Source organism: Heterocephalus glaber, unplaced genomic scaffold (genome assembly GCF_053883595.1).
Source record: "Heterocephalus glaber isolate CG9 unplaced genomic scaffold, H.glaber_assembly_v1.0 deba00001429, whole genome shotgun sequence".
Classification (NCBI taxonomy): Eukaryota; Metazoa; Chordata; class Mammalia; order Rodentia; family Bathyergidae; genus Heterocephalus; species Heterocephalus glaber.
The window spans coordinates 27,601,318-27,625,499 of NW_028258294.1; the positions used below are offsets into that span (position 1 = coordinate 27,601,318).

General features: G+C 38.3%; 1 protein-coding gene and 1 pseudogene across 24 annotated transcripts in view; both read right to left on the minus strand.

The window, feature by feature from the left end:
- Window positions 1-24,182, minus strand: part of Alg9 (ALG9 alpha-1,2-mannosyltransferase) — a 116,478-nt gene that overhangs the window by 11,198 nt on the left and 81,098 nt on the right. For 4 of the 23 annotated variants that reach the window (XM_004856538.3, XM_021237900.2, XM_004856537.3 and 1 more), the window contains 2 exons: window positions 19,717-19,781; window positions 7,557-7,792 (listed from right to left, as the gene is read on the minus strand). In XM_004856538.3, coding sequence (XP_004856595.1) covers window positions 7,563-7,792; window positions 19,717-19,781 — 295 coding nt within the window. In that variant the 3' untranslated portion in view covers window positions 7,557-7,562. Of the gene's footprint in view, window positions 1-2,700; window positions 3,865-4,549; window positions 4,593-7,556; window positions 7,793-19,716; window positions 19,782-24,182 lie in introns of those variants that run through there. The other 19 variants (XM_021237901.2, XM_087212178.1, XM_004856544.3 and 16 more) reach the window with 11 other exon arrangements.
- On the minus strand, window positions 7,799-19,709 carry LOC147827920 (acylphosphatase-2 pseudogene; annotated as a pseudogene). Its single transcript, XR_015451568.1, has one exon. The product of XR_015451568.1 is annotated as an acylphosphatase-2 pseudogene (transcript).

A 24,182-nucleotide genomic window follows, 5' to 3' on the forward strand; every position in this document is an offset into this window, starting at 1 on the left:
GTTTTCCAGCAAGCGAGGCCCAGAGAGAATGAGGACAGATAACAGGAAAAAAAGGCTTGTGGAAGGGAAGGGCCCCAGATGTAGGTCTGGATGACCAGGGGTCAGAATTAGAAAAAGTTACCAAACATTCTACCAGCTTAATCATTTTTTATCTTTGGTGTAATGTTTGCCTCTCGGGTTTTTTGTTTGTTTTGCTCTACCAAGGATTGAACCCAGGGCTTTTTGTACTGAGCTACATCCCCAGCCCTTCTTTGATTTTGACACAGGATCTTGCTAAATTACTTCAGTGGGGCTTGAACTTGTAATCTTCCTGCCTCATCCTCCTAAAGTGCTGGATTACAGGCATGCACCACCATGCCTGGCTTGACTCTCAGTCCTTATCAAGAGCAGTAGTCAGGGGGCCAGGGATTTAGCTCAGTGGTTCCACCGCCTGCCTCACAAATGCAAGGTCCTGAGTTCAATCCTCCATACCAAAAAAAAAAGCAGTAGTCGGGCTGGGGGTTTAGCTTAGTGGTTCCACTGCCTGCCCCGTAAGCGCAAGGACCAGAGTTTGATCCCTGGTACAAAAGAAAAAAAAAAAGAAAGAAAGAGCAGTAGTGTTCAACTCTTGCTACACAGTATTAGCAAAATTATCTAAGGAGGTTTTTTTTTTTTGAAGCAAAACATTTATTGGTATATTTTAGATATACATAATGATCATTTATCATAGGAAATTTGTACCTGTACATGATATCCCTTGCTTCCTCCCTTTTTCCCATTCTCTTCCCCTCCCCTTGACCCCTCTTTCTCATTTACAAAAGCTTTGTTCCCATTTTCTTCCTATTCTTTTTTTTCTTGTCCCTTCTTTCCTTTCCCCTGCCCCCTTGCTTTGTTCCCCTTCTCATTTAAGCATTTTCTTCCCATTTCCCAACGTCTATTATACATTTTGGTCCTTATTTCCACTTTCGGTTTCTCACACCAGAGATCAATGTAGTAAATATGTGTGTCCAATATATCTCACTTAAGAGTATGATCTCAAGGTACATTAAGGAGCTTTTAAAAATAGTGATGGGAGCCCCCTAGTTACTAACTCAGAATTCTCTGGGGCCAACCAGAGAATGGCAATTTTAAAGGATCTCCAGGTCACTATCTTGTGAGGCTGGTTGAGAATTGCTATTCATACATTATAACTCATCCAGCATTGAGTACAATGGTGCTGAAGCAGCTGGTAAACAAACTGAACCCTTTACATTTGAAAACTTGGGAACCATTAGTTAAAATGACAAACCAAAAGGCTAGAGTGCCAATTGTCAAATACTTTCTTTGTGGGCAAATGAAGATCAAAGAGCCCTCCCAATGCAGGTGATATCTGGAATCCAGTCTCAGGTGAAATCTGAAAAGTACATTCTTTTGGATGCAAGAACCATCAAGAAGCCACCTGCTTTTTACTTTTATCTCCAAGCATGGAATGACAGAGTAAGCCCAGAAGCTAGCAGAAACAACAAATATCTCTATCTTGTAAGTATTTGATGAAGAACTTGAATATCCATGTAAACATTAAGAAAATAAATAAATAAAACCTCATTCTCAGGTAAAACACTACTTAAACATGACTATTAAGTTACCACAAGCTAATTATTTTACAAAGTGACAATGAGAAACTTCCAGGTTGTCCTCATCACCATAGTTCCATAATCTCACCCCCAATCTGAATTTCCTTCATTTATCAGATTTGTTGGGTTACAATTTGTTTAAACTATGCTGAACTCTACAGCTGAAGAAACAAAACAGCTTTCCGTTTTAAAATATCACTTTCTACTTAATATTATTCAACCCAAATATAAGACTGCAAAGTCACCTTGCAGTCAGATGTTCTTTTTCTATCAGGGCATGAAACAGGTAAGCATTCTTCACAACTCCAAGAAGGGCTTTCAGACCCAGGCTCGTTCAAAAGGTCTCCTGTGCTAGGTCTGACCCTCCAAAATCAAGTAGTAGAAATATTCTATTCTCTCTCTTTTAGAAGCTACTCTGAGGAATCTACTTTTGTGCAGAAGCCTGTATACTTCAGGAGAATTGCTACACTGTGCACATATTAAGTATCCTTCACAAATTGACCTTCAAATACTGCAGGACTTACAACTTGCTGTATTTTCTGTGGTCTAAGAATCCATGCCAAATTGAAGGCAACAGCTATATATTAGTTCGAGGTGTCTTTTTATTTCTTTAAAATTCATTGTCAATAAACACGTACATTACCAAAATGTTCAGGAATCTGTGGGGAGCATTGGAAATAGAGAAGTGTGGCATTGCCCAGACATGCTAAAAATGTTTGGGGTAGACAAGTGTAAAAGGTTAAGTATTAAGGTTCTATGCTCTCCAAAAAGGCACTATACACTCCAAAAGAATTCAGGAAAGGAAGTAATAATAGGGGTTGAAATCTAGAAAGGCTTCTTAAGAGATTCAGCCCTAAAAGCAAAGTAACAGATAAACAGAGCAAAAGATTGTCACTGTAGAAAGGAAAAAGAAATTAAGGCTATGAGCTTCTCCCTCCTTGAACTAAAGGCATCCTTCTCTAAAATAACATGAGAGAAATGAATAAAAATAAGAATCAAGGGATTTTGGGTCCTAGGGGAAAGAAAGTGATAACTAATGGTATAAAATCAGATGGCTACTAGAGGTTATTGGATATAAGGTGGAAAGTACAGGAATGATTCTAGAAACTCATTTATAAAAAAGTTTTATTCCTCCTGACAACTCTCAACAAAGGGAGAAATTACCCAAACATCAGCTATAACTGGATCAGAATTTCTATGAAATTATACTTTCACAGTCCAGAGATTCTAAGTCCACTTAAGATATATCTAGGAACTTCATCTCTTTTCAGCATTATATACAAATACTAAATAATTCCTACTTCTGCTTCGTTTTTCCATTAGGTAAAATAAAACTAATCCTCACTGGGTTTTCCAAAGGCTTCTTCCTAAAATTTTTAGAATAAAACATGCTGGGCTACTTGGCCTCTAGAAGGCAAGTCTATGCACCGAAAGGTGAGAATAGGGGAAACAGGAGTTTAGCTCTGTCATTTTCCAATTTCCAACAAAGATTTAAAAGCTGAAAACAAAAGGAAAATCAAACTGTCAAGACTTAACTTTCACAGAAAACACAATATGTATGTAATGTAAACACTGATACATGAAATAAAGTACAAGAATCTGAAAGACAAATGAACTGGATAATATTCTTGCTTTAATATTGTACTGCTTCCTGATTTCATTTGCAGCATAAATCATATGGTTACATAAATTGGAAAAATTAAAGGCAACATTCACCTTTAAGGATATACCAGAGAGCCTCTAAACTCCCAACAGTGCCAAACAGAAGTGTGATCTTTCTGTTGCCAAAAAAAAAAAAAAAAACATTAAAGCTGAGCAGATGTCCATTTATCCACTTAGCCAAGGCATTTAATGTAGGAGCATAAGAATAAATTAACACATGAGCTTTACTATGTCTGTGAAGGCAAAGATTTAATTTGTCTCTTCTCCCTCTCTAGAGAAAATAAAATTAACCAAATTAAAAACAGAGCTGCCTGGTACTGGCCAGATGAGTGTATAATCACAGTGAATTATTTCAATAAATCCCAGGAAATGTGAAACACAATAAAGGACTGCCATTGGTGAAATGATCAGCTTGTATCTCATGCTGCAGCATCACATGGGGTTTTCAAACTTTTTTTTTCTTCTTTTTTTGAGACATGGTCTTGCTATGTAGTTCAGGTTGGCCTCAAACTCATGGCTTCAGCCTCCTGAGTGCTGGGATTACAGGCATGCACCACCACGCATGGCATCAAACTTCATTCCCAGAACATCAAACGAGGAAAAAAATGACCTAAATGAGTGGTTGGGCGCAAGAACCATCTTAATTTAAAACAATGAGTCTGCTTCTAAACTTGAATTCAGTAATAAAGAATATAGGCTGCAATTTTCTATGATTATCCCAAGAGATTAAAATGACCTGTCTTCTTTTTTATCATATGACACCTACCAGGTGAGAAGTAAAAAAATTTTTTTTTTGGTATCAGGGATCAAACTTGGGACCTTGCGCTTGCGAGGCAGGCGGTAGAACCACTGAGCTAAATCCCCAGTGAGAAGTAAATTTTGTTAATAGATGCCTGCCATACAGACTGGTTCATAATGGTACTCAATGTTATAAGATTTGAGTTCAGATAAGGCTAATTTAGAGTTGGACATCAAGAATCCTAGATTTGCCAGGTGTACCCACGCTTTCACTGAGCCCATAATCAAAGGGTATTCTGAATCATCCCTAGTCCCTAATCCTTCAATATTCCACAGACTATGGAGTATTGAGTATCATATGTACTTAGGGTGAGCAAAGTAGCTTATAGTGAATACTGATTCTTTGGAGGAAGAAATGCTAGTGTTTTGACCAGGTATTTTGAAACTCATTTTCCCATGCAAAGCTAACCTCCCAGCATTGCTAAGAGATGAAAAATTTTTTTAATGTGTTTATTAACTGTCACATGAAAAACACCTTCACAACAAAAATCACTTACCTGGAGCACTTGGCACAGTATTTTCCAATTTATTGTGCTCTCACTAAAGAGATACATAAAACAGAGAAAACCAAAATGAGGTTTTTAAAGGGACAGGAACTGATATTCCCAAGGAAGCCCTGTATCAATCCTGACTTTTTTATGCTATAACTAAGTTCTTGCTCAGGAGGCTTTTTAAATTATTTTTCAAACAAGCAAGATGATAACACAGATCAGCATCTCACTACTGTGTGTGGGTGTGTGCGCACATGCACATGTGTGTTTGCTAGGTATCAAACCCAGGGCCTCACAAATGCTTAGCACGCTCTACCACTGAGCTACACTTTCAGTCCTGTAGCAGTCTGATTAGACAAACTGACCTCCATTACTGGATTCATTTATCCTTGCAAGTAGCAGAGGGTTTTCAGGGGCCAGGGATTTAGTTCAGTGGCCCTGTGCCTGCCTCACAAGTACAAGGTCCTGAGTTTGATCCCAGGTACCAAAAAAAAAAAAAGTAGAGGGTTTTGGCTGCTGTGAAGGACAGTGTGATATTACTGTAAGAAAGGCAAGGCTTCACTTAAAGTGCTTTTCCCAAGGTCCAAAGGTGTAAGGGTGGTGGGAGAGGAAGGGGAAAGGGAAGAAGGGAAAGGAAAAATTATGAGAAAGAAAAAAAAAAAGGAAACAAAGTCTATGTAAATAGGGAAGGGTGGTGGGGGTGAAGGGTGCATAGGTAATGGGAGAAAAAATAAGAACTAAGATACATCATGTTCAGGTACAAACACCCAACGATAAATGTAAATGTATTGTATACCTAAAATGTACCAATTAATATATAAAAATAAATAAATAAATAAAGTGCTTTTCCCTGTAATCAGATCAGATACCCACTGTTTGCTTTGGAAAACAGTAACCAAATAGTATCAAAAATTAAAAGCTAGAGATTTTTCAAACAAGTGGGGCTCCAGTTTACTTTGCAGTTACTGATCTATACTATGTGAATCTATCACTTCTCCAATGCTTTAACTCCAGCTCAGAAGCTGGAGCTCCAGCTCCTCCTTACAGAGGATCCCAAGAGAGTGTTTATATGGTAACCACCCATTTGTCCAATTATCACTTTTCTTCCTCTCTTGGGATCAGTTCCTATTGGAAAGTCCTTCTCTTTGAAAGATAAAAGACGGAAAATTCTGAAAAACAGAGCCATTCTATTTTCAGATACTAGAAATAGTTACCCTGAGGGAAATAAGGCACCTATAAAATAACCCTAGAGGAATGACAGGGATAGTACAGATAGTGGGATCCTCTGTGGCTGCAAAGAAACATGACTTCCAAAGTAAGTAATACTCTCCTGTCACAGGACCGATTATATTATGCAGCACTTCTGTGATGGTCTAATACATAGGAAGATCTGAGGCTCCAAAGAACTCAAAGAAATGTAGATAAAGTTCTTTAAAAATAGAAAGTTACATATCAGTCAAACCTCTGGTCAACTTCATCATCTTTTCAAGCTAGATGAGAAGTTAAGCAACCTAGGTTCAGGACCTAGCTCTTCTACTGGCTGTGTGACCTTGGGCAAGGCACTTTCCCTCCTCTTTAGTTTGTTTTCTCATCTGTAAAATGGAGATAAAATCACCTGTTGTCTACCTCACATTATGACTGTGAGGATCAAATGAGATGTTGAGAAAGTACCTTGTAAACTGTGAAATACTGTAAATAAAGGTAAAGTTATAGTATACGCTTATTACATTTTGAGTCCTTCTGATTGCTTTTTTTTTTTGTATCAGAGATCGAACTCGGGACCTTGCACTTCCAAGGCAGGTGGTGGAACCACTGAGCTAAATCCCTAGCCCTCTCATTGCTTATTTGACTAGAAGTGTCCCATGCAGCATGTGCCTTGCAATAGACAGAACTTAAAAACAGGCTATAAATATACACTGGTCCTTTTCACTGGGATTGTTTTGGTTTGGTTTGGTTTTTTTGGGTACCGGGATCAAACTTGGGTCCTTGCACTTGCGCAGCAGGCAGCGAAACCACTGAGCTAAATCCCCGCCCCTCACTAGGATTGTTTTTTAAAAAAAGAAATTCTTGAGCTGGGGATTTAGCTCAGTGGCACCGCGCCTGCCTTGCAAGCACAAGGTCCTGAGTTTGATCCCAGGTACCAAAAAAAAAAAAAGGAAATTCTTACTTTCTCAGAAATGGCCTCAGAATACATTATTTGAAAGTGTGATGTCATCCAAATCTATCAACTGGCAGAATTAATTTCTCTAAGAATGCCCTACTACATGTTAGTCTGTTGATACTTTATATAGAACAGTCAGGAACTCAAGATACAGCATGCTAAAACTTAAAAACATAAAATAGCTGCTGGGGATTTAGCTCAGTGGTTTCACGGCCTGCCTCACATGAGCAAGGTCCCGAGTTCGATCCCTGGTACCAAAAAAAACACAAAAAACATAAAATAGCCATATAAGTGGTTGTAAAGGGAATAAAATGGAAATTAAAGGCATCATATATAATAAAATTAGATCATGGTTCCTCAAATGTTTGCCTTTTTCCTGAGATAGCTCCAGGACAGGGTCCTGGTCCTGTGAAGTGCTTTACAGAAGCTTAGTCTTGCTGGAGGTGAAAAAGGACATGTTGTTAGCAACAAGGCTGTGCTCATTTTCAGCACTAGGATTTCAGCAATAAGGTCTGCTAGGAGCTGTGAAATAGCTTTGGTGGAGAAGCCCATGTGGTCTAAGAGAGGCTTGCTAGTTCTCAGATCCCAAACCACAGTGTGGACAGTAGCTTAACATAGCCATCCAGTCCAGGAATTTTCAAATCTTCCTGTAAGTTGGTTCTGTTCTTCTCCGGTCTAATACTAAATAATTGAATAGAAGAAAAACAATGAGATGTTCAGCAATATATCTATCTGCTTTAGAGCCTTTTCTGCCTATCTGCAGTTTACATGCAGAAAACACAGAAGTGAATGTAACTTTGACTAGACTTTGAAAGAAATACTTCAGCTAGCCCAAGCACCCAGACTGCTCTATTCATGTCAGGTGACCTTTATTAAAAATACAACAGGTGATGACTTGGAGGGAGTCAGGTCAGTGGAAATGCTAGTTAACAAGATGGCTGTCCTTTGAGGCCAGAACATGTTGCTAACCTCCACTTTTCTTCCTGAGTTGCTTTGCTTTCCGGGATTTGAAGATGGTGTAGTTTGCATACACTGTATACTGATCAGACAAGAAGGGGACATAAAATGCCCGAAGTAGCTTTGAAGATCTGAAAAACAAGGGAAATGGAGAAGAATGTTATTATTTGGGAGAACTTACTAATGGAAACAACACTAAAGTCTTCTGGTGAAGATTATGTTTTATAAAAGCAGCACATAAAAGTCTGCTATTTAGGTACTAGATCATTATAGAAGGCTTAAAACCAAGTTCTCCATGCCAAAACAAAAAAACAAAGTCTCCCCCTAATAAGCCAAAGCACATCCTTCAAAATAGCTCTAGGTCTTCATTTTGCATAAGAATGTGCCACAGAAAAGTCCTAGGTCAATGAAAGGGCTGCTATTACTTTTTGAGTCCTGGGGTTAGAGCAGGCCTTGCATGTGCTAGGGGAATGCTGTACCACTGAGCTATAGCCCCAGTCCTTTTCATTTTAAGACAGGGTCTCCAGGGCTAGGGATGTAGCTCAGTGGTACAGTGCTTGCCTGGCAAGCATGAGGCCCTGAGTTCAAGTCCTAGCACACACACACAAAAAAGACAAGGTCTTCCTAAGTTATCTAGGCTAACTTTGAACTTACAATCCTCCTTCCTCAACCTCCCAAGTAGTTAGGATTACAGGTGTACACAACCACACCAGGCAGAGATGAATTCTTAACACTCAAATGGTTTCTGCATCTGAGAAACTGTAGAGATGTCACATACTCAGATTACCCTGACTCCAGGTCTAAATTTTCCTAAACAGACAAAGAAAACTAAGTCCTGGGTGCCTGTGCATAGTATTTCACTGATGCCCAAGTCAGGGAGAGTCAACACACAAATTGTTGTGACAACTTGTCCCTGCAAAATTCTATCCTATCTATTCTACTCATTACTGAAATAAGAGAATAACTGAAAACATAAATTTCTCATGAGTTTCTGAAGAATATAAGTGCTTTTGCTTTTAAATATATTCTTTAATCCATCTAATAATCATACAGGGAAAATGACATTATTATCCCTGGATTTTGTTGTTGTTGTTTCGTTTTGTTTTGTTTTTTGAAATAAGGTCTTGCTATATAGTTGAGGCTGGCCTTGAACTCACTATGTAGCCCAGACTGGCCTCAAACTCACAATGATCCTCTTGCCTCAGCCTCCTGAGTGCTGGGATTACAGGTGTGCACCACCACACTGGGCTTTTCCCTTTTTTTTTTTTGTACCAGAGATCGAACTCGGGACCTTGCTCTTGGAAGGGAGGTGCCAGAACCACTGAGCTATATCCCATGATCTTTTCCATTTTATAGATGGGAAACTGGGGCTTAAAATCAGTCAAACAGATTAAGCAACTTGCTCAGACCCACAGAGTAAATGAAAAGAGTCTTGTTCAAATCCAAGTTTTATTCTAAAGTTGGTATGCTTAATCATTATGGTTTATTCTGCATTCCAGGAACAAGCTAAACGGATTTATCATTTCCAGAAAAAGCTGTAGTAATAGTTTCAAATTCTACATGAAGTATTGTTTCCTGACTCTCATTTTTGAGTTTGAAAATCAAAAGTTGGCCCAGTTATTGCTGCCCTAAATGAGACAGCTGAGGTGTGTTCTAGTGCTAGTCCTTCTCGGAATTCTAAACTTGTAAATGTCATGTCAACATGGCATTTGTACCGCAGCTTACATCTGAGTTTGGCAAACTCTGCAATGCCTGTACACAATGATATCATGCTTGGCAAACACACAGCTTAGAGATCCTTCCCAACTGGGACGCTGGCAGTGCCCTGTGCACAACAGAGATGCACTTCACTTCAACAGCTAACTGCTCAAGGGCTCTGATACAGAAAAGAGGCTTACAGGAGAACACACAGAGATAAAGCAGGGCTCTTGCAAACAGAATAAACAAGTAGAGGAAGTGCCTCCCTCACAACACAAGAAGTTAAATTATTCTTTTTGGCCACGGTGCACAGATAAGGTGATGGCTGGAACAGGTCGTAACCTGGATCAAACTCCTACCAGCGGAAGTATCACTCCTATTAAAAACTTCATTAATATAGTCATTATATATTCCTGGGCAACTCAGCCCTTGGTATAACATCAGCATCCACTGAACCGAACTTTTTTTTTTTTAACTTTCTCTTTGGAACAGTTCTTTACTATTTGGCAAGTATTCTGGTTTATAATTTTATTCTTTTCAGATTCTTCTAAAGAAAAAAGAAAAATTATACTATTTTGAAAAATAAATAAGGCCCATTCTAGCAGTTATCATATGGGTCCATATACTTTTTTTTATAAATCTAAGCTACATTATAGGATCTTGAGGGCCAGGGATTTAGCTCAGTGGTTCCGCCACCTGCCCCACAAGTGCAAGGACACGAGTTCAATCCCCAGTACCAAAAAAACAAAACAAAACAAAAAAAACACCCCATTATAGGATCTTGGTAGTCTTACTTTTTTCTGGGATCTGTTGTTGTTTTCAAGGCCCTAGGCTTTGAACCTAGGGCCTCTCGCATGCTATTAGGCAAGCACATTTTCTGTATCTTGAATTATTTACAATTATGCTTTTTAAAAAAAGATGAAAATAAGAAAAATGATGAAATCACTGAAAAGGATAATGTAATAGTGAAATCAAACATCCTTACTGCATTATCTTTCAGTTTTCTTACTGCACACCCCAAAGTACTGTATCATATTAAATGATATCTACATATAGTATCTATAGCAAACTCTTAGCTTTTGTTCAACATAGTTCAGAATACAGAAGCTTTTTTAAATTTTCCATGTATAATAGCAACTAAAAGAAACTCAACAGAGGAAGATGTTTCAATTCTTAGGCAAATCAGAAGATAAATTCAAAGAGAAAAATGGCACCACAACCAACTCTAATAATGATGATGAAATTGATTGCGCTAGCAAAACTTCACACTTGGGCCAGGGATGTAACTCAGTGGCACCGCACCTGCCTCGCAAGCACAAGGTCCTGAGTTCAATCCCCAGTAACAAAACAAAACAAAACAAAACCTCTTCAGACTAGGGGAAACAGATGGCAATAAACTAGATGAACTTCCTCAAACTCAAGAAATGGTGAGTGAGCCACAGTGCTCTCGTTCACAGTAGTCCGCCCTCACCCTGTAGAGTGTACTTCTTTTCCTACTTTTACTTGGCACAAACTCAATCTGCAGAATACGTTTCTTTTCTTTTCCTACCTTTAATAAATGTAAAACCTCATTACCTTAAAAAAAAAAGAATTGGTGAGTGAACAATATATAAGGACAAAGGAAAATAAGGTACCCTTACCCAGTTAGTCATTCAATAAGAAGGACTTCATCATGCAATATTTTACAAGAACTGAACCATCTTGTTATGCTAAAAACAAACTTGACCATACATGATGCTGTGTGCCAAATTTTACTTGATAGAGCTCGCAGGTGGATAATGCTAGCTGGGCATGGTGGCACCTGCCAATTATTCCAATACTTTACAAGGCTGAAGCAGGAGGATTACAGGTTCGAGCCCAGCCTGGACAATTTAGTTACTTAGTGAGAGTCCATCTCAAAATTTTAAAAATCAGGGCTAGGGATGTAGCTTAGTGGCACCATAAGCCATCAGGGCCAGGGATTTAGCTCAGTGGTTCTGCCGCCTGCCTCACAAGCGCAAAGACCCGAGTTTGAGCCCTGGGACCAACAAACAAACAAACAAACAAAAAAAACCCATAAGCCATCAAAAGTTTCAAAAAATATTCAAGTATTGTAATTTGATGATATAAATGCAAGAAGAATCAGAAGTAATGACAGGCAAGAATTTATAAGCAGTATATCTGAAATATATAGTATTTTTAAAATTGATATAATCCAGATTTACACATAACAGCAGACAGATATCTAGTTGCAATCAGAGGCATTAAGCATTTCTGGCATGTGCATGTGTGCGTATATACATTTATGTATACATATAAATACAGAATCCACCAAAAAATGTTATACATTAGGAAAAGAAAAACTTGTATAAATATTTTAATACTAAATTCATTGAGACATCATGAAATTAATACAAGTTACCTTTGGCACTACAATTACAAGAGGTCCTCAAAGTGGTGGATATTAGCTTCCAGACATTTATTAGCACAGCAAACTGCTCAAGTATGTAAACATTTTTTGGCAGTCTCTGTACATATATATATATATATATATATATATATATATATAGCAATAAAAACAGGGAATATATATCATTTAAATTATGATGCTTTCATTATCCTTTTACTCTTATTTTTGTAAGTTACTTATAAAATAACTAAAAATTATAATAAGAAAAAAAGGTCAATTGGACCAAGGCAGGAACTGATGAAGACTACTTTCATGGTATGTTGACAGGTCCCGCCAAGGGGTTCCAAAGATATTTCAGAAAACTACCTTGTGCCACACAAAGGACATAATCATCATCAAAAATACCAAATGGAGGGCCGGGGATTTAGCTCAGTGGTTCTGGCGGCTGCCTCGCAAGCGCAGGGTCCCAAGTTCGATCCCCGGTACCAAAAAACCAAAAAAACAAATGGACTAAAATGGAAGAAGGGCCACTCTGTATTACTGTTGAGTGCAAATGGCAAGCTGAAATAAAGGCAAAAAATGAAAGAGATTAGGATAAATTATTTGTAATACACAGAATGGAGGATTAATATTTAGAGTATATAAACTTACTACAGTTAAGAAGAAAACCAATTCTACAGGGAAAATATATAAAGAAATCTTTAAGACATAGAAATCTTTATCATATTTTTTTTTCTTTTTTTTTTTTTGAGACAGGGTCTTGCCATGTAGTTCAGTCTGGCCTTGAACTCAGTATGTAGCCCAGGCTGGCCTCAAACCTATAGCAATCCTGGTGCCTCAGCCTCCCAAGTACTGGGATTACAAGCATGTGCCACCACGCCAGGCTCATATTTTTTGAGATGAAATAGATCAAATCCTTATTGACAAAATAAATACAAATGACCAACATATGAAATAATACTCACTCTTACCAGCCATCACAGAAATGGAAACCTAAATACAATGTTCAACAATCAGGTTTGCAAAAGTTAAAAAACTATGACAGTATCTAACATTGGTAAGAAACTAGGAAACACCTTACCAGTGAAAATATAAACCTGCACAGACACTTTAGCAGCATCAACTAAAATAAAAACTATTCAGACCCTATGGCAATGGTGGCGAACCTATGGCACACATGCCACAGAGGGCTGCTTGTTTCATTGAAAGCACTTCTGGTTCCAAATGAATTTTTGGATTGTTTTCTCTAGTTCTGTTAAATATATTGTTGGAATTTCAATCAGCATTGCATTGAATCTATATAGCAGTTTTGGAAGTATGGCCATTTTCACTATTTTTTTTTTTTTTGGTACCGGGGATCGAACTCGGGTCCTTGAGCTTGCGCAGCAGGCGGTGAAACCACTGAGCTAAATCCCTGGCCCTCTTTCCATTTTCTTATGTCCTCTTCGATCTCTTTTTTCATAGTGCTGTAGTTTTCTGTGTAGCGGTCTTTTGCTTCCTTTGTTAGACTGATTCCGAGATAATTTCATTTTTTTGGATGCTATTGTAAAAGGAATTGTTTCCCTAATTTCTCTCTCAGTGAGTCTTTTTGTGTACAAGGCTACTGTTTTGTTTTGGTTTGGTTTTTTGGTACCTGGGATCGAAATCGGGTCCTTGTGCTTGCTCAGCAGGCAGTGAAACCACTGAGCTAAATCCCCGCCCCAAGGCTATTGTTTTTTGAGTGTTGACCTTGTATCCAGCTACTCTACTGTATCTGTCAATTAAGTCTAGAAGTCTTTGGGTGGAGTTTTTTGGGTCTTCTATGCAAAGTATCGATATGTCAGCAAATAATGACAGTTTAACTTCTTCCTTTCCTATCTTTATTCTTTTTATTTCTTTCTCTTTTCTAATTGCTGTGGCTAATGTTTCCAGAACTATAATGAACAGGAGTGGTGACAGTGGGCATCCTTGTCTTGTTCCTGTTCCTGATTTTAGCGTTAAAGTGTTCAGTTTTTGACCATTTAGTATGATTGTTGGCTGTTGGTTTTTCATAGATAGCCTTAATCAGGCTGAGATAAAGACCTTCTATTCCAATTTCCTGTAGGGTTTTTATCATGAATGGGTGTTGGATTTTGTCCAGTGCTTTTTCTGCATCTATTGAAATGATCATATGGTTTTTGTCCTTGGCTCTGTTAATAAAGTGTATTACATTTATTTTATTTTTTTTAATTAACTCTTTATTGATATTATTTTATGATTATACTGATCACATACAAATATTTATTTTAACCACTGGTTCTTTCAAAGACTTCAATCATTAAACTCAATTTTAATAGCAAATTATTATTCAGACAGCATTAGAATTCACTCTAGACAAACAGTACTTTAAAATACCTTGGATGGTTCACTTTATTTTCTATGTCTAACCAAATAATATGTACGCTATAATGTTCACTGAAATGAAAGATTTCATGAGAAAGGCTTAAATTGAATGTTCATATTAAATATTCATAATGACATTTTCAAACTTAGAATTTTTTTGCTCATTCAAAAAGGTCTACTAAAATTATTTCAGTGATAAACATTTTTAGCAACATAATTCTGTAGCTTTCAGAGCAGAAAGTACCCTTTTTAAAATCCTACTTCGGTACTACTATTCTAGAATATAGACTTCAGAATATATGGTATCTATTGTGCATTGGAGTTATTACAATTTTAACTTCTTTTCTATTAGTATCGAACACTGAAATTAGAGTATTCAAGTTTAGAGATGGTTTTTTTCATTAGAAAAGTTTGTGTGGTCAGTGCGAGAACTAGGACTTCCAACCTTGCTCAGCCAGGACTTCACGGAATCGACCTTCTCTTCAGGACCTTGCACTTGGCCTGTCACAGTGCCTTTGCTGGTATTCTTCACCCAGTCAACTACTCCTATTTTCTTAGCTTCACCTTCAGTGTACATTCTGAAGCAAACACCCTGCACTCTCCCGAACACGTCGTAGTCCACCGATTTGAGCGGTGCGCTGGTAGACATGGCGGCGGCGGGCTCTCTGCCGAGGGGCAGGAACGCGGCCTGTGGCGCGGTGACTGCCAGAGGGAGGAAGCACATGAGACCGCGAGGTGCGTCCTGTCCCGCGTCTGTCCTCCGTACGGAACGCGAGCGCTGGACGGGAGAGCGCCAGGGTCACGTGTGGAAAGGCGGCAAACGAGACGGCGGAGCAGGGAGCGAGGGCGGCCAGGGACAGCGCGGTACCTCAGGCGCCCGGTCCCCTCTATTTTTTTTTTTTTAAGAGTAGGAAAAACTTATTGAGAGAAAGCTTCTGCCTAAGAGAGACAGAAGGGGGACCAGAAAGTGGGTTGCCCCAATAAAGTGTATTACATTTATTGATTTATGAATGTTGAACCATCCTTGCATCCCTAGAATAAATCCGACTTGGTCAGGGTGTATGATCTTCTTGATAAGCCTGTATTCTGTTTGCCAGTATCTTGTTGAGGATTTTTGCATCTATGTTCATTAGGGAGATTGGCCTGTAGTTCTTTTTTTTTTGTCTGGGTCTTTCCCTGGTTTTGGAATCAAAATAACACTTGCTTCCAGGAATGAATTTGGAAGTATTGCTTCCCTTTCAATTTCATTGATGAGTCATTGAAAGCTCTTAAAGGTTTGTCATTACTGCCCTATAGTATAGCAGAGGACTTTAACTTACTTTGTTTTCCATTTAACAAAAGTATAAAATATATAAAAAGTAGATCAAATATATTATTTATAAAAATGTTTACAAACTATTGGGGAGAATGGGATAAAATAAAATAAAATTTAATTTAAAAACATAAAACAAAATCTAATAGACAGCTATTTCAATAAAATTAACCTTGAATTCTTCAAAAACAAAAACTAAACAAACAAAAGCCCTGAGTGCCTACTACACATGAGGATTTGTGTGGTGGCCAAGTATACACATAAATCTATTCTCAAAGGACTAAGGATCCAGTTAAGAGAAACAGAATATAAATGGCATGTAGTCATAACAGCATATATTAAATAATAAATCACTGACACAGAAGTTCAAAATGATAACATGTACATTCAGAAGAGAGGTCAAACTCTAAAGGCTGGACAAGGGTGGAAAAAGGATTTAACACACAACATTTCATTTTATTCACCCTACTATCCAAAGTATCAAGCAAGAGAAGCAACTTGTTCAACCATAACCAAACCTAAGGCTTCTCAGCTTACATGCTCTATCCACTTAGCAGCTACTAGCAACAGACTGAATGAATCCCAAATTCCTTCTCATGGCCTACAAAGCCCTAGGAGATCCAGCCCTTGTTTGCTTGACCTGCCACACCTTGCATCATTTTCCTTCTTGCTCTCTATGCTCCTGCCACAGAGCTTCCTTTCAGTTCCTTAAAAATACAAGTTCCTTCCTACCCTAGGGCCTCTGCATGTACGGTTTCCTCCTTTCACTTATTCTTTCTCGGTGCACCTCATTTTTATTACACTCTTCAAAATTTGTAATTTTTATTTGTTGGTTAACTTGTTTATTGTCTGTCCCTTCACCTCCACATCTAGATTTCAGATACCAAGTATGCTTTATTTATTTAAATATGTGACTGGCGTTAAGAAAAGTTTGGGGCCGGGAATTTAGCTCAGTGGCACCATGCCTGCCTCACAAGTTCAAGGTCCTGAATTCAATCCCCAGTACCAAATAAATAAATAAAATGCTACTTTTAAAAAAAAGAAATGCTTGATACCATGCTTAAAGACCTGTTACAGCAATACATGCATACCAATGTTTATAGCAGCACAATTTGTAACCGTTAAATCTTGGAAGCAGCCTATATGTCCATCAACAGATGAATGGATAAAGAAAATGTGGTATCTATACATAATAGAATACTATACTTGACTATAAAGAAGGATAAACGAGTCATTTGTAGGAAAATGGATGCAACTTGAAAACATAATGTTAAATGAAATAAATCAGACACATAACCTTACCATATGGTTTCTCTTATATGAGAAATCTGAAGTATAAATAAAATATAGAGCAAAATAAAGGACAAATAAAAAGAAACACAAAGATAGACATTTTGCAAATGGTAAAGAGAGCAAGAGATGGAGGGTGGGGGGAAGGGGGGTACACAGAAAGAATTAAGATGTACTGTGTATGTGTGCCGAATACCTGCAATGAATGTAATCATTATGTGTTGCAAACATGAACTAACAGAAAAATATGAAAATGTGGGAAGGGGATCTAGAGACAGAAAGAGGGAGAAGGGAGGGGCAGGGAAGGCGATTAAAAAGAATTTTAGTATATGTGCTGCCGAAGCAAGCACAGAATTAAAAAGAATTAAGATAGGACCGGGGATTTAGCTCAGTGGTTCCATCGCCTGCCTCCCAAGCCCAAGAACTTGAGTTCAATCAACGGTACCAAAAAAAAAAAAAAAAAAAAAGAATGAAGATATAAGTACACGTAGCTGCTCCCTAGGATGAATGTAAACATTATATACTGCTAACATGTACTAATTAAAAAATAAAGTATGTAAGTAAAGCAACAACAACAAAAAAAATGCTAAAAAAGCATGTTGAAAGAATGGATTGATGGATGGATAGGAGATGAAGAGAGCAAGGGAGAGATATTATACAAATGAGATATAAGTTCAATTTAATTTAGTTCAACCACAAGTAACTGAGCACCACATCAAGCAATGCCACAAGGTTAAATGCCACCAGGAATGCAATGATGAATAAGAAAGGGTTCTTACTCCTAAAGAGGAATTCAAAGTCCAAGAATTATTGGTATGTGATAACCATCTTGTAGAGGACAAACATGGGTCTGACTTTGATACATCAAGAAAGCCAGGGCTGGGGATTTAGCTCAGTGGTGCTGCTGCCTGCCTCACAAGCACAAGGTCCCAAGTTTGATCCCCGATACAAAAAAAAAAAGGCAGAGGAAAGGTGCCTTGAACAAAAAGCAAAACTGACAGCTGTTTAAGAGTTTCTGTTTTTAATATTTAGATTTTTGATCAATTTTGATTTAGTTTAGTGCATGGTGAGACATAGGAGTCTAGGTTCAATCTTCAGCATATAGATAGCCAGTTTTCCCAGCACCATTTGTTAAGGAGGCTGTCTTTCCTGCAGTGAAAGTATTTGGCCCTTTTATCAAAGATAAAGTAGCTGAAATGACAGGGGTAAGGGAAAGGAAAGAAGGGAAAGGAATAAATATGAGAAAAGGAAAAAACGGAAACAAAGTCTTTGTAAATAGGGAGAGGTGGAGGGGTTGAAGGGAGGGCAAGGGAATGGGGAAAAATTAAGAACCAAGATGTATCATGTGAAAGTACAAATTTCCAATGATGAATGTTATTATATTGTATACCTAAAATGTACCAATAAACTTAATGAATAAAAAAAAAAGAAAGCCAAGGGCCAGGGATTTAGCTCAGTGGTACTGCGCCTGCCTCCTAAGTGCAAGGTCCTGAGTTTGATCCCCAAATATGCCCTCTCAGAATATCTAGATTACCTCCCTCCCATCTTGCAATATTCATCTTCCACAAGAAAAAAATACAAAAAATAATAATATAAAGTTCTTTCTGTTTCCTTCCCAATTTAGTCATCAGGTGGAGCAAAGTAGGGGCCTATAGTATATGTGGAGTTGTGCTCGCTTCAGCAGCACATATACTAAATATAGTATATGTGGAGTGGAGGGGGACACCACAGTGGCACATGAGATGTCACAGTGCACATGAGAGGTAGCAGGCATCCAGGTCAAGTGACTTCTCCAGGTTCCAGTTTACACAAATTTTGCTGAGTCATAATCATTTATCTGATCAATATGACACTTTCTTTTCAGCAGGCACCTACAGCAGGCCCTGCAAAGAAGGTATTTACAGTTTTGACTATTCAGAGTAATCTCCACAGATCCATGATGATCAGGAAGTGACTGAGGCACAAAGTGGAATCATAGCACTGTATCACTAGCATACAGAGTGACTCATTCTGCTGATTGGTGACCCTGACCAACATCTCACATATCATAACTTCCTGACCAGTAGTCACCTTTAGCCAATATTCAGAATGAGGGAACTGGGGCTGGGGATTTAGCTCAGTGGTTCCACCGCCTGCCCTGCAAAAGCAAGAAGCCAAGTTCGATCCCCAGTACCAGAAAAAAAAAGCATACAGAATGAGGTAATTGAGAAAGAATTGCTATTATGCAACTGGCCGTTTTCTGACCTTGAGTCCCTCCATTCATGATTGCTGGGAAAGTGCTCTTCACCAGTCTTTCACCCATCTGATAGCTATTGAGAGACATAGGCAGTATGTACTCCATTAACCACTCCTATGGAGAAGATGCCCAACTGTGTTCAAGAGGGTCTCTGCCCCTGCTCTTTGGACCCCATCTGGTCTAATTCTATGTCACAAACAGAAGAAGCATTTGAGGCCACGTCAAGTAGATGACTCCGGAAAGCTTTATAGAGATGAAATAAACAATGGGTATATTTTAAAATAATTCAGTGATCTTTATTTTACCAAATAAGGATACCAGAAGCTTTTGAAGAAATCCTTATTTCACTTTTTTCTTCTTCTTTTATCCTAGTATAAATGCAATTTTAAGAACGTGAAATATAGCAAATAATATTTTCTTAGATCCTATAATATGTTGGGAGTTGTAAGGAATTACAATTAGATGTGGCTCTAACTTTCAAGGAACCTATTACAAAGACCTCTGATGATGCCAGTGGGCCACTCAGTCTAGCAAAAACAGTGGCAGAAACACTGTACACATTCTTTAAAGCTGAGATTCTATAGCACAAACTTAAAACACAAATGGTCTATAGATGGTCTCTTTCTAGAGAACTTTTTTTTACAACAATACAAAGCAGAATTCCTGCACTTTAGGAGAATGAAAAAAGGTTTATTCTTTTTATTCTTCCTAAAGTGTCAGCAGGTCTCAAAGATTAAGCAGCTGAATAAAAATATAATGTTCTTTATACCAATGTGTCTTAAAGCCAAGTCTGTCCTGGGATAGCTCTGCCAGATGAAGGTCTGAGGAAAGTATCTGGGGAGAAGAAAAAAAAAAAAAAGAAAGGCTTCAAACTGATAGAGAATGAAACAGAAAGCATGAGATAACAATATGCTGCTAAGTACAAAAGGTGCCGCCGCCTGCCTTAGAAGTGCAAGGTCTTGAGTTGGATCCATGGTACAAAAAAAAAAGAAGTACAAAAGTACAAAAACTCTGATCTCTTTTCCCTACTGTTTCTCCATAATCTTAGCACCAGTGAGGGAGATAAGGGCATTACCATGATTGACATGTAGTAAAAAGACAAGAGTATTTCAATTACTGTTCAGGAGGGAGAACTAATTCTACCCGAAGGGCCAGAATACCATCTGAAGCATGTCAAATTGTTGGCCTACAACCAAATTCTGCCATGGGAGATAGTCTCCCTTTCCACCTGGGTAGCAAGAAGCTTCAGGCAGAAACAGCATGCTGGATTATTTTGTACACCATATGTCTGTTCTATAAGAAATCCTCTCTAAAAGGAAAAATTATTTAATTTGGAAAGATAATAGCATTAAAATAGCTGTGATGATTTTAAAACATGTCCATAATTCTTTGACACTTCTCCCATAAATAGGGGAATTTTAAATTCTTCTCTCTTGGGCATGGGCTATTCATGTGGCTTGCTTCCATCCAATAGGAGGGGGCATGCTTTGTGAGGCTAGGTCATAAAAAGCTGTATGGCTTTTGAGATACTTTCCAATGGAAGCCAGCAAACATGCCGCAAGAGAGCTCAAGTCATATGGAGAAGCCACATGTAGGTAGATGTTCCAACTGCCAGTGTCAGCTGCCAAACAAGGGACTGAGACAGCCTTTGAGATGCCTCCAGCACTGGCTTTCACTTGATGACCAATGCATAAGAGGCTGAGTAAGAGTGGGCTAGTTGCGCCCAGTGAACTCCCCAGAACCATGAGAGAAAACAACAATGAACTGTTGTTGTTGTTTTATTTCACTAAGTTTGAATGAGTAGAATATAAGCTTCCAACTAATTTACATTTTACACCATTTATTCCACCATTTATTCTCACTAAGTCACTGTTTCCCAGCCTGGGCTTGAACTTGCAGTCATCCTGCCTCAGCCTCCCAGAGTGCTGGAATTACAGGCATGTGCCACCACATCCAGAGAACCATGGATTCTTTAGGCCTTGTAGTTGTTAGATTCACTTCACGGAGGTTACAAGGAAAGCTATGGCCTCAGTAAAAATTCTCCCAAGTAGCTAAAGTTCAGTAGCCAGTGTGAATCCTGTTCTGGACACAAAAAAACCATAAGCAACACATCAACACAGTATTCACCTTGCTGCTCTGGAGGTCCTTTGACTAGAAAAAGGCCCTGCTCCTACCATATAGCTGAAGGGTTTAACTTCTAACTCCTTTCTTGCATCTGCTCTTCACCTGTAATTATAAATGTGGATGGCTTTGAAATTTTGTCCTGTATAAATTCCCCCAAATTGTCTCAAACTTCTGATCAAGTAAGCCTAAAATGCAGTTAGATGAGGCTAATGTGCTCCAAAAATGAAACACTAAAATCTCACAATCCAAAATCTATAGTGAAAGCAAAACAAGCAAGACAAAAGGGACCCTATAATAAAGAAGGAAACAGTGGGTGGAAAGAGGCTGTGCAAAGCAGTAGCATGGCCTCTCAACTTTTTTCAAAGCTACAAACAGGCCCTGCTACTCAGGAGGCCAACTCCAACATCCTGGACAGGCATTTCCCACCAGGCTCCCACTGCCCGGCATTCTCACCACACTTACAAAGGAACCCACCACTGAGCTGGTGATTTATTGCAACACTCTCCCTTCACTCCTCTCTGAGGACTCTCAGAGTAGGAATTACTCCACCTACTTGTTAAGCTATCTGATATAAGTAATAATTATATTTTGGTTTGAAGAAAAAAAATCCTCTCATTTTAGAAACTATTTAATATGAGATGGCCATAGTGACAAATGTGTTTGGTTTAAAAAGTGATACTGTCAACTAGTTTAGACTTCACATTCTGGGAGTCTCATAATCCTCCAAAAATTTTGCCAGATACAAACACCACAAATTCAAAGACAGGAAGTTGTGGCTCTGGAATCAGTTATGCATGAGTAGAAACCAAAATCTGGTTTTTGAGATCTTATCCGTAGATCTTCTTGTTTTGTTTTTGTACTGGGTATCGAACTCAGGACCTTGTGCTTGCCAGGTGGGTCCCGTGCCACTGAACTAAATCCCCAGCCCATCCCTGGATCTTCTTGCAAGTTAATGGGATCTGGGGTCTCTGGGACTCCAATAAGTGAAAGAAAAGGCCATTTAGGAAAAGAAGTGTATGAGTGTTCTCCCAAAAGAGTTCTTTAGCCTTACTTCGTAAATACTCCTCTGAGTCTAACACCAAAGGTCTTATCTTACAATAATTTTAATAAAATTATTTTAATTTTTAGTTGGGATAATTACACATACTGATGGTATACTTCAAAACTTGTACATAAGGTGTAATGATCATATCAAGGCAATTTGGCATATCCACCAGCCCAAACATTTATCATTTCTTTGTATTGGAACATTTAAAATTCTTCTAGTTATTTTGAAAAATACAATAAATTACTGTTAACTATAACTTTAAATAAGTTTCTTCACCTGTTCACTGATATTTGGAATTCTTAAATCTGTTCAAATCACAAAACTGCCATAGGTCGCTTCTTGGCAAGGAATCTCCAATAATATACACTAGATAGTAGTACTTTTTTAAAATGTGCTGGGACTGTCCTCAAACTATCCAGATTATTTCCCTGTGAGACAGCTGAGACCCAGTCTAGGTTTCAACAACCAGAAATATCAGCAAGTCAAATCAAGAAAATAAACTATGGGCAAATTCATAGACTACAGGACAGAGAAAGTAGCTATATGCGTCATGCTCCCATCCATTGTGGGGACAAGGCTCTTTATTTTGGTTACATTAAAGCAAAACGACTACACACCTTAATTTGGCAAGGACAAGGCTCCTTTTACTTTCAAAAGGGTTCTGGTTTGGATGATGTAGGTTAAGTAATAGCAAATTCAAACCAAACAAATAGGTAAATAAAGCTTTTTTACTTTTTTAACTGAGCCAAGACCCCTCATCCAACAGGCTTCTATATTTCCACTTACAGTCAAGATTTCCTCTTCTTGATTTAAACAAGTGATTCTTCCCTCTTTACTACCAGCACCTATTGCATCCTAATTTTCCTTTATGCCTAAACTCAACTATGACATCCTTCAGGAACTTTCTCAATGTCCTCTAACCTCTATGGGTTTTGAAGTTCCAGCACATAATTTGGTACCTCTATAGTCTTAATACTATTTTCAAGGCCAGGGATTTAGCACAGTGGCACTGTGCCTGCCTCACAAGTGCAAGGTCCTCAGTTCAATCCCCGATACCAGAAAAAAAAAAATTAACACTATTTTCAAGTTGGTTTTATGTGTAGATCCCCCTACAAAAGTTATGTTACCCAAGAGCAAAGTCTATAATTACTTTTATACTATTCCTTAAAGAGTATAGCTCTGTGGGAGTGTATAATAAATATTCATAGAGACTTTCTGATTTCCGAACCTGCTTAACCAGCTGGTTTAACATGTTTCTGCCAGCTTGAACTACCGGTGGTACAAACATGACTGTCCCATTGGGTGGCTTGTACCACGGGATGGACCGTGCTGTCAGGCAGCTTGTACCACCCAATGGAACTGTCCCACGCAGCCTGATGGGACAGTCATGTATGTACCACTGGTGGTTCAGAGCTACCCAGCAGCAAGACCTATGAATTACAGGCCTGTTGTGAACATGTTAAGGATGTAACAAGAGACTACAGGTACTTCCCTGCTGCTCATTCTCTTGCAGTACCTAGTACATTTCCTTTAAAGCACTTAAAGTATTTTGTAATTCAATAAAAAATTTGTATGCCTATTTTTAAATGTCATCTTTCCAATTATATTATAGAGTTCAAGAAGATAGGAACTTTGTGTGTTCTGATCATCACAATCTACCAAAGATCTATCACAGTGCCCATCAGTGTTCAATAAATACAGTATCTGCTTACTAGTAGGATGATGGGTAGATGGACAGATGGAAAATGGAAGAAAGAAGAAATATTTCAAATAAATACAGCGGTACCTTGGTTCATGGACTTAATTCTTTCCACAATTCTGGTTGTAAACTGAATTGGACAAGAACCAAATTAAATTCAATGGTTAGGTTCAATGTTGACTTTATGGGGGAAGTTGGTTCAGTTCTCATCCAATTAGGTTTGTAACCAGAATTGCGGAAAGAATTAAGTTCATAAACCAAGTTACTACTGTTAACATAACACAGATTTAGGTTTTAGGAACCTAAACACTTGTGAAATTAACCAGCTCATATTTCTGAACAGATCATGTGATTATGTGTTACA